At 53.9% G+C, this 13,707-nt stretch overlaps 1 protein-coding gene across 3 annotated transcripts; it reads left to right on the forward strand.

Moving 5' to 3' along the window:
* The first annotated feature begins 36 nt into the window (after nt 1–36).
* Nucleotides 37–13,120, forward strand: AMDHD2 (amidohydrolase domain containing 2). Of its 3 annotated transcripts, none has more exons than XM_081131647.1 (11): nt 37–236; nt 338–474; nt 555–694; nt 7,495–7,549; nt 7,725–7,937; nt 8,025–8,113; nt 8,203–8,347; nt 8,421–8,528; nt 8,690–8,758; nt 9,616–9,717; nt 10,107–13,120. In XM_081131647.1, the coding sequence occupies exons 1-11, from the start codon at nt 154–156 to the stop codon at nt 10,193–10,195; spliced, it is 1,230 nt and encodes a 409-aa protein (XP_080987773.1). In that variant the 5' UTR covers nt 37–153; the 3' UTR covers nt 10,196–13,120. The 3 variants fall into 3 exon arrangements, 2 of the variants coding, with proteins under 2 accessions (XP_080987773.1, XP_080987774.1); XR_013998405.1 differs by having other exon boundaries at nt 79–236; nt 8,667–8,758; XM_081131648.1 differs by lacking the exons at nt 555–694; nt 7,495–7,549 and having other exon boundaries at nt 79–236.
* The last annotated feature ends 587 nt before the right edge of the window (nt 13,121–13,707 follow it).

The following is a 13,707-nucleotide window of genomic DNA, read 5'->3' on the forward strand; positions in this document are numbered from 1 at the left end:
GTGGTCATGTGGACGCCTGGGTCACGTGGGCACGCTGATCACGTGGCGCCGCCTTAGTCAGCTGAGGGTCATGTGGGCAGGGCCGTGCTCTATGCAAGGCTAGGGCTGCGGGGCTTCCGGCTCCCGCAGCTCAACTCCCGTAAGCAGCTCAAGATGCGCAAAGGGAAAGGCTCTGCGCGGGCCCCGGTGCTCCAGTTCACCAACTGCCGCATCCTGCGGGGCCAGAGGCTGCTCAGGTGATGTGTGGGGCCGGTGGGTGCGGGCCTGGCAATGGTGGACGCTGTTTGGGAGCAGGGCGCTGGGCCGGTGACCCGAGCCCCTACCCGTCTGTCTGCAGGGAGGATCTGTGGGTGCGCGAGGGCCGCATTCTGGACCCAGAGAAGCTGTTCTTTGAGGAGCGGGTCGTGGCCGACCAACAGCGGGACTGCAGGGGCTGCATCCTGGCGCCCGGCTTCATTGATGTGCAGATCAATGGTGTGGTCTAGGGCCTGGGTGTGGAGACCGAGGGGAGGAGCTCTGAGCACAGTGCGACCCCCTCTTTTCTGTGGCCACAGGTGGGTTTGGCATTGACTTCTCTCAGGCCACAGAGGATGTGGGTTCGGGAGTCGCCCTGGTGGCCCAGAGGATCCTGTCGCACGGAGTCACCTCCTTCTGTCCCACCTTAGTCACCTCGCCACCCGAGGTTTATCACAAGGTGAGGTCAGGCTCCGGGCCTCAAGCAAAGAGGGCTGGAGAAGTAGTCAGCTTCTTAATTTTCAGATCTCATCTCCTCTCCCCACAAATTCCTCTGGGCACTTGGGTCTAACCTTACCTGCTAAACTTCCTCCACCTGGTCCTGGGGTCCTGTGTCTGGGCTTTCTCAAATTCAGGTGTCCCTCTGCCTGCTTCCTGGTCTGACTGCTTCTGCAACTGTCCTCACAGGCCTCCACATTTGCTGCCTCACACCCTCACCTGCCACGTATCCTCCCACCCTGCAACCTGGCCACCTCCAGGCTCCTGAAACTGCCTCCTGGACCAAGGCCACTAGGGACTTAGCCCCGTCCCAGTGCCCACCAGTGAGGCTTAGTAACTGTTACCCTAGTCTCCTGAGGAGTGTATAGGGCTCAGCCAGCACTCACACCCCTCTTCCACCCTTATCTGCAGGATAAACCACCCTCCCAAACATTCCCTGCCTGCTTGCCAAGGACAGTCTGGAGATTCCCTGTCTGCCTACAACATTCCAGGCAGTTGCTCTCCTGCTCCCCCCTCCCCCCCAGCCCTCTGCCTTGCTATGTCTGCTACACCAGCTGGTTCACGTTTCCCCATCTATCTGCACATACGTTTGCCCATTATGATACAGACTGTGAGATCTTTCTCCTTAGGGGATGGAGTTGCTGGCCAGTAGGACTTTCACATTTTTTTTCCCTAGCACTCATCACCCTCTTTAAATGCTCACAGGATAAAGGACCTTGAGAAGCAGAGAATAAACTGGTTTATGGTGGAAATTGTGGAGGGGTTTGAATATGAAAAATTTAATACAGGTGTCATCTTAGAAACTGCAGGACTGCTCACTTGGATATCTCCCCTGCCCCCACTCCCATCCACCATACCTTTTTCCGTGGCCCATTCACACTGCGCAGAACTGGATTGCCAATTTGTCAGAGTTACCCAGGTTCTTTGTCATCATATTCTGGTCCATTGAGACCACCTGCTCTTTTTCTGGGGTCTCCTCCAGCCTTGTCCTTTGCTGTATCCTTCCAGGAGGAAGTTTGGCTTGCATTGCTCTCTGCTTTAGGTCCATTTCTCTGAGGCAAAATCAGGCACCTCCTTAGGGTGGCAGCCATGCCATTGCCTCTCGCCCTATGTGCCCTTTACACTTTGACCTGTCCCCGTTTTCCTCCCTTGTAGGCACCTCATTCCCTTTATCTCCAGACTATCCTTTATTCTGTTCTCTCTCCTTAGTGCTCTCTCACATTCCCTCTTTTTTTTTTTTAATCCTCACCTGGGGATATTTTTTTCCATTGTTTTTCAGAATGAGTGGAAGGGGAGAGGGAGAGGGAGGGAGGGAGGGAGGGAGAGAGAGACATTGAGACATCCATATAAGAGTGACACATCAATTGGTTGCCTCCCATATGAGCCCTGACCGGGACCAGGGATGGAGCCTACAACCAAGGTATGCGCCCTTGGCCAGAACCTAACCCAGGACCCTTCAGTCCATGGGCTGATGTTCTAAGCACTGAGCCAAACCGGCTAGGGCTTGTTTTCACTCTTAAAATTCTATTCTGGAGCCCGGCAGCGTGGCTCAGTGGTTGAGTATCAGCCTATGAACCAGGAGGTTATGGTTCGATTTCCCGTCAGGGCACACGCCTGGGTTGTTGGCTGGATCCCCAGTAGGGGGCGTGCAGGAGGCAGCCAATCAATGCCTCTCCCTCATCATTGATGTTTCTATCTCTCCCTCCTTCTCCCTTCCTCTCTCTGAAATCAATAAAAATATATTTTAAAAAAATATTTTGGAAAAGCTCATCCATTGTCTTTAATCTTTAGTGAACTTACATATGTCACATGGCTTATTAGGGAAAATAGCAGCCCTTTGCCCCCCCTCTCACGTCTCACTGAGGAACAATCACTTTCAACTCAGTTAACCCTTTGGAATTTACCCTTATATCTCTCAAAATATGCTGGTACTCCTGCTTGGCTTTTCAGTTTAGACCAGTATACATTTGCTTTCCATCAGGAAAGATAAGGATTGGCTCTCTTTGGTCTCTTGAACCCTCTCTTAGGCTCTTTTATCCCCTTACCCTCTCCAGGTAGTTTCTTGTAATTTTTGTTAGACTGTGTAAAGAGGGCTTGTAGCTCATTTACATTTTCTTACCTGTCATCTTTGTTTGCCTTGGAGTGAATACTCTCTGTTTGCATAGTTTTTGTTTGTTTCTTTAATCCTCGAGGACATTTTCAGTGATTTTTTTTTTTTTTTTTTAGAGGGGGGAATGGAGGGGAGAGAGAAACAGCAATTGGTTGCTTCCTGTAGGCGCCAAGCCGGGTGCCTAACATGCAGCCTAGGTGTGCGCGCTGCCCGGGATTCTAGGCTGCCTGTCGGTGTACAGACTGCTCCCCGGGATTCTAGGCTGCCTGTCGGTGTACAGACTGCTCCAGCCAGCTGAGCCGCACCAGCCAGAGCTGCCTAGGTTTTAATCTGTTGATTCAATTCCAGGCTTTCTGCCAGTGTCTCTGTTTCCTTTGCGGATACATATGTATTTTTTAATCCTTATCTGAGGGTATTTTTTCCATTGCTTTTCAGAGAGTGGGGAGGGAGAGAGAGAGAGAGAGAGAGAAACATCAATGTGAGAGAGACACATTGATCGGTTGCCTCCTGCACGAGCCCCAGCCAGGGCCAGGGATCGAGCCTGCAACCGAGGCATGTGCCCTTGGCCGGAATCGAACCTGGGACCCTTCAATCCGCAGGCAGATGCTCTAACCACTGAGAAAACCGGCTAGGACTCCTTTTGGGATATTTAGACAGACCAAGGGTTTCATCTGTTTTGTCTTCCTGTGGAAGCCTTTGGGACCTACTGTTCCAGCACTGGCTGCTGGCCTCACTGGGCCGAGCAGTCCTGGGAGTCCTGGAGGGGATCCCCTGGGCTTTTTTTGCTGAATCTTTCTGTCCAGTATCCTGTGTCTTCCTCTTTCCTGGTTTACTCCTTTGTTTGACTTCTGGAGAGAGGGGTCATGAGAGGTAAAGGTGTTGAGATCCCAAAGGTCTGAAAATGTCTTTGTTCTCTGGGTTGATGGTTTGGCTAGGTTGGAATTCTAGTGAGGAGCCGTTTTTCTCTAGAATTTTAAAGGATATGTACTTTGGTTGCAGGTTTGATCCCCAGCCCGGTGTCAGGTGCTTGAGGGAGGCAACCAATTGATGTGTCTCTTTCACATTGGTGTTTCTCTCTCTCTCTTTCTCTCTCCCCCTTCCACTTTCTCTGAAAAGCAATGGAAAAAATATCCTTGAGTGAGGATTAAAAATAAACAAAATTAAAAAAGAATCAACCAATGAATGCATAAATAAGTGGAACAGCAAATGGATGTTTTTCCCTTCCTCCCCTTCTCTCTCTCTAAAAATCAATCATTAAAAATTAAAAAAATAAGTAAAGTGAGAGGCAAATAAGGATTTATTTGAGATCAAAGAGTAGCTACTTGGGAAGCACTGATTCAGGCAGCAGTCTAAATAATGTCCTGATTTGGAGACAAGGGCAATGGGTATTTATGAGAAGGGGAAGGGTAATAATTACATCAATAGAAGGAAGGCATTTTTATTGGTGTAGATAATATAACTGATGTAAATTTTCTTTTTGTTACCAATTATTTTTTTTTTTAGAGAGAGAGGATGAGAGAGAGAGAAACATCAATCGGTTGCCTCCTGCATGCACCCTGACCAGGGATTGAACCTGCAGCCTGGGAATGTGCCCTGATCAGGAATTGAACCTGCCACTTTTTGGTGTATAGGATGACACTCCAACCAACTGAGCCACACAGGCCAGGGCAAAAGTGATAATTCTAAATAATGTTTTTAATCTTCAGTCCAGTAGTCATAACAACTGCTTTCTTGTTATCTTTGCAATCAGTTTTTTGGGAGACAATGTTGCTTAAGCCCAGTCCAAAGGTTACTTTTCCCTGTTTTATTTATTTAATTTTTTAAAAAGTATGTTTTTTTGTTTATTGATTTCAAAGAGAGGAAAGGAGAGGGAGAGAGATAGAAACATCAATGATAAGAGAGTCATTGATCGGCTGCCTCCTGCATGCCCCCTGCTGGGGATCGAGCCCGCAACCCGGACATGTGCCCTGGCTGGGAATCAGACCTCAATCTCCTGGATCCTAGGTCGATGCTCAGCTGCTGAGCCACGCCAGCTGGGCTGTTTTGCCCTGTTTTAACATTTCAGAGATGTAAGGTATAAGATATGCAAGGGAATTCATCGGGCATGGCAGCTCTGACTCCATCTTACAGTGACATTTATTATATTTTTGGCACTTTAATGTGGAAGTGCTTGCTTTCCTCCCATAATGTTCCTTTTTTCCAACGTTCCATTCTTTTTCTTTTTTTAAAAAAAGTTTAATTATTAGCATGAACTTTACCATTTCCTTTATGCTGTGTAATGTCAGTTTTATTTCACTTATTTATTTGTTCATTCATTCATTCATTTTTGTAGGCTGGGAGGTAAATGAATAGAGCAGTGATTTCTATTCAGTCACCTCCCGTGGCCTATGTTTCAATGTCCCAAAGTTTAATTAAAAGAACAGGGAAGTTGCCCTGAACTGAACTCAACACTTTGGAACTAACATTCCATTCTTGTTTGTTGTTGTTTTGTTTTTGTGTTTCGTTTTAAAGAATAGTTTATTGATTTTTAGGGAGAGAAGAAGGGAGAAGAGAGAAACATCAATGTGAGAGCTTAACATCGATTGGCTGCCTCCTGTCCGCCCCCCGCTGGGAGTTGAGCCTGCAACCCAGGCATGTGCCCTGCCCAGGAACTGAACCGGTGCCCTCCTGGTGCACTGGATGATGCTCCATCCAACTGAGCCACACCAGCCAGGGCTAACATCCCATTTTTATTTCATGGGTACAAGACTTGTTCTCACAAGTTCTCCTCTCCTTGGGTTTTTGTTCCCTGGCCAGTTGTGTCCTGTCATTTGTTACACTTTCTTTGTGTCCTTTCAGAGGCTTTCCCAAGCTGGTAGGCCTTGGTCATCTGCTCTGATTGAGAACATACCAGCCAGCCACCAGGGGCACCCAGCCTGGGGACACTCTTAGGTTGAGATCCCTGAGTTCTTTCTTCTGGGGTGGTCAAATCCCCAGAGAAGAGTCTTGTTCTGTTCAGAGGAAACAGTCCTGACTGGTGACATTAAAAATGTCAGGGAGCCCAGCTGGACGTGGCTCAGCAGTTGAGCATTGACCTAGGATCCAGGAGATCCCAGTTTGATTCCTGGTCAGGGCACATTCCCCGGGTGTGGGCTTGATCCCCAGTCTGGGGCGTGCAGGAGGCAGCCGATCAGTGACTCTCTCTCATCGTTGACGTTTCTCTCTCTCTCCCTATCCCTTCCTCCCTCTGAAATCAATAAAGATATGTTTTTTAAAAAAATGTCAGGGAGCATTAAAAATATATAAACTTCAGGCCCTGTCCGAGTAACTCAGTTGGTTAGAGCATTGTCCTGATATGCCACGGTTACAGGTTCAGTCCCTGGTCAGGGCACATACAAGAGTCAACCAATGTGTAAATAAGTGGAGCAACAAATCAATGTTTCTCTCATTCGTTCTCTTTCTTTCTCTGTTCCTCCCTCCCTCCCTTCTTCTCTCTAAAATCAACTGAATATGTGTGTGTGTGTGTGTGTGTGTGTGTGTGTGTGTATATATATATGAATTTCATATAATTGCCCCATTTTCTGCTTCTACCTACCTGTCTGGTTTACTTTCCCAGGCACCTGGCAGGGCACACTCCAGGACCCAGCTGCCCTTTAATGAGGCTCCTGCTGTTGGTCCCTCACTTCGCAAGGCGCCAGGTGTTGCCAGGTCCTGAGCTCATGGAGGCTTTGCGGCCTTGTTTCCTTCCTTTCCCCACTGTGCACAGCTGCCCACATCTGCCCAGCACCTACTTGTCTGTCTCCCAAGTCAGTCTGCCCTTCCCCAGTCCACTCTGTCACACTGGGTTTAAGCCTCTTAAAAATCTCTGTACACCCTGGCTGGTGTGGCTCAGTGGTTAGAGCATTGGCCCGCACACCGGAGCATTGAGGGTTCAATTCCCGGTTAAGGGCACGTACCTGGGTTGCAAGGTTCAACCCCTGGCCCCTGTTAGGGTGTGTGCGGGAGGCAACCAGTCAGTGTGTCTCTCTCACATCAATGTTTCTCTCTCTCTCTGTCCCTTTCACTCTCTAAAAATAAATGGAAAAAATATCCCCGGGTGAGGATTCCCCACCTTGAAGGAGGGAGAGGTGGGCTGGGATGCCTGCCTGCCTCCCCACCTCCAAGATACTACATTGTGTGAGCACCTGTCACACACAAGTGACCTTCCCAACTGTCCCGCTCCAGGCCCAGCATGGCTGAGCTGGCAGTGCCTGTGACCCTGCTTCTGCCCCTTGCTCTGCCTGGACTGCACGTACTCCTGCCTCTTGCCCTCAGGGAGGCAGCCTGGGTCCGAGCCCTTGGGCATGCTGCCGGGTCTTGGGCCATCTTGAGGACCAGGGCAGGTGGAGCTGACCCCTGCCGGGGGAATCTCCTTATCTCCTGGTCCTCACAGGCAGGCAGGCAGGTCTTACATCCAGGGCCTGTCATTTCTTGGTGCTTCTGACCTTGTGTCCTGCTGGTTTTGAGTGCCATGCTTTCCCTGCCCATGGTTGGGAGCCTTCGACCATCTTCTAATACCTGATGGAAGGCCAGTGGGCACTAGACTGGGCCCCGAACTATGACCTTGGCTGGGCTTTAATGTCTGGGTGCTGGGCCATGGGGGTGGCAGGGCTTTAACAGCTGGTTCCCCCCAGGTCCTTCCTCAGATCCCCGTGAAGAGTGGTGGTCCCCATGGGGCAGGGGTCCTCGGTGAGTGGCTGACTCTTCTCCTCGCCCCCACCCTGGGAGGCTCCTTTGGGACCTGTTGGCAGCCCCTACACCTCTGGATACCCAAATGGGGTGGGAGGGTGGGCAGGCAAGAGGGGCCAGGGCAGGGGCTGCAGGGTGGGAGGCCTGCTGGATCCATCCGTTCCCCTCCTACCAGGTGTGCACCTGGAAGGCCCCTTTATCAGCCGTGAGAAGCGGGGTGCACACCCTGAGGCCCACCTGCGCTCTTTTGAGGCCAACGCCTTCCACGATGTTTTGGCTACCTACGGGCCCCTGGACAACGTTCGCATTGTGACGCTGGCTCCTGAGCTGAGCCGTAGCCATGAAGTGATCCGGGCGCTGACGGCTCGTGGCATCTGTGTGTCCCTAGGTGAGGGGGGGTGTCCCCACCTGAGGGGGCAGGCCCACCGGGGACTCCTGGGCTGGTTGCGGAATCTGAGCCCAGCTCCCTCTGCAGGGCACTCTGTGGCCGACCTGCAGGTGGCCGAGGAAGCCGTGCAGTGTGGAGCGGCCTTCATCACCCACCTCTTCAACGCCATGCTGCCTGTGAGTGCTGCCCCGGCTCCCGGGCGGGGGGTGGGCGGGCTCGGGGGCTCCTGCTGCAGCTCAGCTTTCTCCCTCCTGGCCCTGCCCAGTTCCACCACCGAGACCCAGGCATCGTGGGGCTCCTGACCAGTGACCGGCTGCCCCCAGGCCGCCACATCTTCTATGGGATGATTTCCGATGGCATGCACACCAACCCCGCCGCCCTGCGCATTGCCCACCGGGCCCATCCCCAGGGTGAGCGGCTGGGCAAGGTGGGGGCAGGTAGGAGGACCAGGTGGGGCAGGTCCTAAAGCCCCTTCATCCCCAGGGCTGGTGTTGGTCACTGATGCTGTCCCTGCCCTGGGCTTGGGCAATGGCCGTCACACGCTGGGCCAGCAGGAAGTGGAGGTGGATGGGCTGACGGCCTGTGTGGCAGGTGAGTGAACCTTGTCCCCACTAGCTGCCCACATTAGAACCCCTCAGCCCCTCTGGTGGGATGCAAGAACCTAGGTGTCCCCTGCCAACCCACACCCCATCCACTGTGCCTGGTGGCCCCCGCCCTCCACCTCCCCAGAGCCTGCCCTCTCTGCTCTCAAGGCACCAAGACACTGAGCGGCAGCATAGCCCCGATGGACTTCTGCGTTCGGCATTTCCTACAGGCGACAGGTCAGTGAGGCTGGTGTGTGCACATGCAGAGGGTGGAGACTGCGCCTGAGAGAGGCTGGGCATCCCTTGTCTGTCATGTCTAGTGGGGTTCCTCAGAGAAGTGCACTAGTAATGTGGCCAAGGTCCCACCCATAGGGAGGGGGGCAGAGGTGAGAGAGCAGGCAGATGGCTGGAACCCAGGGTGACAGACACCCAAGCTATGGCACCCAAGAGAAGAGTCTTTGCCCCACATGAAGGCAGGGCCTTGGCCAGGGGCTGTGGGATCGCAGGACTTGGCAGGTACAGAGCCGGGGTGAGATGAAGGCCAGAGTACCAGTCTAGGCTCTGGGGTCAGGCCATGTGCTCCAGGGGAGGTGGGCAGGGTTATCTGGCAGACACTGTGTTTGGCCAGGCCACATGGGGTTCTTTGCAGCACCCAGGTAGGCTGCTGTGGGCTCTGGGTCACCAGGGTCCAAGGTGCTGTTTAGAGCAGCAAGGAGACAGGCTGGGAGGCAAGAGACAGCTGTGGCCTGGTGTAGGGGATGATGCAGGAGATGGAATTGGGTTTGGTTATTTTACTTCTTGATGGGGGGCAGGGGCAGAGCACCAAGTCCCAAGAAGCCTCATGGATGCCCAGGGTACTGCTTTCTTGTGGGGTACTCTTCCTGGGACCCAGGAGGAGGAGGGTCCCTGCAGGGCAGGGCCGGGATGGGTGAGTGGCTGGGAAGGATGGGATTGAGGACCTTGTCAGCCTGCTGCAGAGTCCTGGGATGTATCCTGCCCCCGCTCCCTGCCCCATCCCTAGGATTTGCAGCTCCAGGGCCGGTGGGGGAGGGGGGCAGGGTAAGGATGGTCACCCAGCTGTGTCTCCTGAGCAGGCTGCAGTGTGGAGTCTGCCCTGGAGGCTGCGTCATTGCACCCTGCCCAGCTGCTGGGACTGGAGAAGCGAAAAGGAACCCTGGACTTTGGGGCTGATGCAGGTCAGGGTCCAATGTGGGGTGGCCCAGGCAGCCTGAAGATTCAGGAGTTCTTGGGAGGCCTGGGACAGGGACAGGGCGGGCAAAAGTGTGGAATCTTCCCTCGGTCCAGGTAGCCTTACCCAGTCACCAGCCTCGGTCTGGCCCCCATATCCCATCAGGCCAAGCTTTCTGGCATCTGAGACAAGGTCAGGCAAGAGGCTCGCTGGGACCTTTATCCCTTGTCTCCCTACTGCCGGGAGTCTTGGTTCCAGGGCCTCAGTCAGTCTATGCTGGGTCGGGGCATCCTACACAAGTTGTGTCCCAGGCCTTGGTTTCCCCACCAGCCTTGGACTGGGGGTAGGGGGGCAGCCCCACCCCTGCCTCCTTCTCACAGTCCACATTTGACCCAGACTTCGTGATGCTCGACGACTCCCTCCATGTTCAGGCCACCTACATCTCAGGCGAGTTGGTGTGGCAGGCGGAGGAGGCCAGGCAGTGACCTAGGACCACAACTGGAAAGAACACCCAGTCTCAGCTGGACACTGTCAGTACTGGGCTATCAAGGAGCTGGTCTCCGGGAGTGAGTGGGAGCCCTGCCCCAGGTGAATGGCCTTGGCCCTGGAGGCAGCTGGCTTGGATAAACTCTGTACCCCACAGGGACTTGCCTGGTCTCTGAGTTTTGCTTCAAAGTGGGCTTCTTGCTGTTTCCCCTGTCACCCTGGTATCCCTCCAGGCGGTGGAGTGGTGGGGTTGTGGCTTAGGTTTGGGAGTGACTGGACTCTAGCTCAGCCCAGCCTTGAGAGGAGGCTTCATGGGGTCCAGTGGAGGTGACAAAAGGATGCTTTTCTGTTAGAAGGATGTGTTTGAGGCCTGCAGACCTGCAGGAGTTTGCCTGTTGTGGGAGTTGAGGGAAAGGGTACATCTTGGAATTCTGAACAGGAGGGCATTGATCTTAGAGACAAATTAAGAAATGGGCCTCAGGTGGGCACTGCAGAGGTTTGGGAGGCCAGGTGTACATGTGCATCCTGTGTCTCTCTCTGCATCCGAGCTGTACAGGGCCTGGGCACATTACCCAGCACTTCTCTCTGACCTTCAGAGGAGTCACACTGGCCTCAGGACCCCAGGTTGCCCGGCTCTGATTGCAGGAGGCAGTGGTTGAAGGGACCCCTCAGCTGACCGTGGCCACTGCTCCCTGGCCTGCCTGACCGGACCAGCCCTCATCCCACCATCATTAGCCCTCAGGATCATCCAGGCTCTGATTCTTTTGGTATCTTTTCTGAACAACCCCATCTCCTGACCCAACTCCCAGGAGGGCGTGGTGAGCCATCCTGTATTTTGGTGTTTGCACAGCTGTGGGTAACCCCCTGTCTGGTGGTGGTGGGCAGTTTGTGGTTATCAGTGTCCTGTGCCCTGTAACTGGACCCCACCTTCCAAGTCTCCTCAGCCCTGGCCAAGTTTCCTGGGAGAGGGCGCACATGAGTTCAGCTAATAGGTTAGAAGCTGAGCAGCAGTTGTCAGTGCTCTCCTGGTACTGGGCCTCCTCCTGGTGATCTGTGGGTGTTCACTTGCTCCGTTTGCCTGACAAAAATCCAAAGGGGTGTGCTGTTTCTCATCTAGGGCACTGGGTCCCAGAGCTGGTGCGTATCAGGGCCAGCTTTTGGCCTGGCCAACCCTGAGAGCCTTCCTTAGACCTGTCACCAAGGCCTCTCTGGGTGGAGACTCGTGGAGGGACTGGTTGAGATGGTGGCCAGCTAGGTGACACCAGAGATGACAGGAGCCAGCATTGGCTGGGAAGAAAGAGCACTTCAGGCAAAGGGAACTACCCCACAAAGGCCAGAGACACACAGTCTTAGTGTGTTGGAAGAATGGAACCAATGGCCGTTGGGGCTGGGGAGTGGCCAAGGGATGGGGGCCCAGAGCTGGGCCCTGCAGCTGCAGCAGTTCTGATTTTATTTGAAGGGTGGGGGCAGTGGCTGGAGCATTTTTTTTATTGTGGTTAAAATACATGTAACAATCACATTTAAGGGTACAGGCTGTTGGCATTAAGCATACTCACGTTGTGCAATCACCGCCACCACCTCCGGAACACTTTCATTACCCCAGAGGGAAATTGCGCGCATTAAACTAACCCGATCCCCGCCCCCAGCCTGGCGCCCACCTGTCCACTCTGTTTCTGAGTCTGAGACTGCCACTTTAAGCGCACCTTTGAGTAGCTGTGGGGGTGGCAAGGAGACCCTCAGGGGCGGGCTGGCTGTCAGGTGGCAGTGGGGCCAGAAACAAGTGAAATGGGGGACAGGCTTGCCCTAGTTCGGGTGTGGACTGGGGCACAGGGGAGGTGATGCTAAGTGTGCGCCTGACTCACTGGTGAGTGGGGGTGACTCACTGAGATGGAGAGGCTGAGGTGGGAACCCTGGGGAGGTGACCCAGTTTCTTCTCGGCATCTCCCTGGCTTGTTTAATGTGAATGTATGTATGTCGAGGGCGCAGTGTTGATCAGAGCGTGGCGCAGGCTGCCCCCACATCTCCATACGCCCAGTTGGGAGGGAGGGCCACCTGACTGCCAGGTATGGGAGCCCAGAAGCTTCCACTTGGCGCACATAGACTGGGCCAATCGCTCATGGGCCTCAGCGTTGGCGGGGTTCCTTCTGAAGCCCTGGGCTCTACATGAGGATGACAGGGACACTGGGAGAAGATGCACTCCGGGCAGGACGCTCATTGGCTGAGAGGTTGTGAGTGGTCCAGGCCAGAGAAGGCAGTTTGAGAGTGGGGCATCGACGGTATCAACCACTGGGAGAGTTTGACAGTGGCCGCTCCCCGGAATGGGCTAGGCCTGAGCAGCAGGGCCTTCACAGCGAATCTGGAGGTGGCTGTTAGGCATGAGCAGAGCAGGAAGGTAGCCAGAGCAGAGGGTCACCAGGGCAGAGAGCACCAGGTGCCTAGCAGCGGGCAAAACTATAAGGCCTTGCATGCCACTCTCTTAAGCATTAAACCCCTATAGATGACATCTGAGGCCTCAGTTGGGTTTCAGTTCCAGCCCCAAAGAAGCAGCAAGGCCAGGCGGGGTAAGGCCATGGCTGACAACAGAACCAGCTGCGATGACTAGTTACCCTCTGCCCTGGCGCTGATCAATCAGTGGAAATCTCAACCTTGAGGAGACACATTTGGAAAGCTGATGACTATTCTATTGAGATCCTTCCCTGAGACCTCCAGATAGAAGCCCCCAGGACTGAGGACCCAGTGCAGTTCTCTGCAGCATGCCCGAGCCTTTCCTCACCCCTTTCCCCAGGGGTGTTATCCTGGCCTCCCTCTTTCTCCTAAGCTCTGAGGGCCCTTCTTTTGCCTCTGTAACTTGTTTCCTGAGCCCATTTCTTCTAATGGCTCACTTCTACCTCTGAGACTTTCTAAATAAACTATCTTATAGTTTGCATCTTGACTGAATTCTTTCTTAGCCAAAACTCAAGGTTGCTGAATCCATGTCCAATCTGATTTGCCTGGTCTAACACCTGGTACCATTTTGCCACCAAAAATTCCAGTCCAGCCTGTTCCACTGTGCCCTGGGCTGGGAGCCCCTGGTGGAGCACCTGCTCTACAGGGACCCAAAGGTCCAAGATGGGATGCAACCTGCCCAGACTCACCCTAGAAGGGGCTCCTTCTTGAGGGGTGGGCTCTGCAGAGCCAACCGGGATCCCCAAAGGGAGGCATGCACGTGGCAAAGCAGTAGGGGTGAGGTAATCCTCTGAACCAGCAAAAGGGTGGACCTGAAGCCAGGTGCCCAACAAGACCGAGTAAGGAGTGCTGTGGAGACCGAAGCCCAACACCCCGCGCAGCACCCTGTGGACCAGGCTTTACCCAAACCTGCCAGGCTCTGCCTCTGCGCACCTTCCTGCCCCACAACGCCCCCCACCCCCTATCGCCCCTGTGGACCTTCTTGTTTCCCTCCACATCCCACCGCATCTCTGCAGACCCCCATTGTGCCCCTAAGAACTCCTGAGACCCCCAAGCCACCTCCCCA

The sequence above is a fragment of the Miniopterus schreibersii genome (assembly GCF_964146895.1).
Source record: "Miniopterus schreibersii genome assembly, chromosome: 3".
NCBI classification, from domain to species: Eukaryota; Metazoa; Chordata; class Mammalia; order Chiroptera; family Miniopteridae; genus Miniopterus; species Miniopterus schreibersii.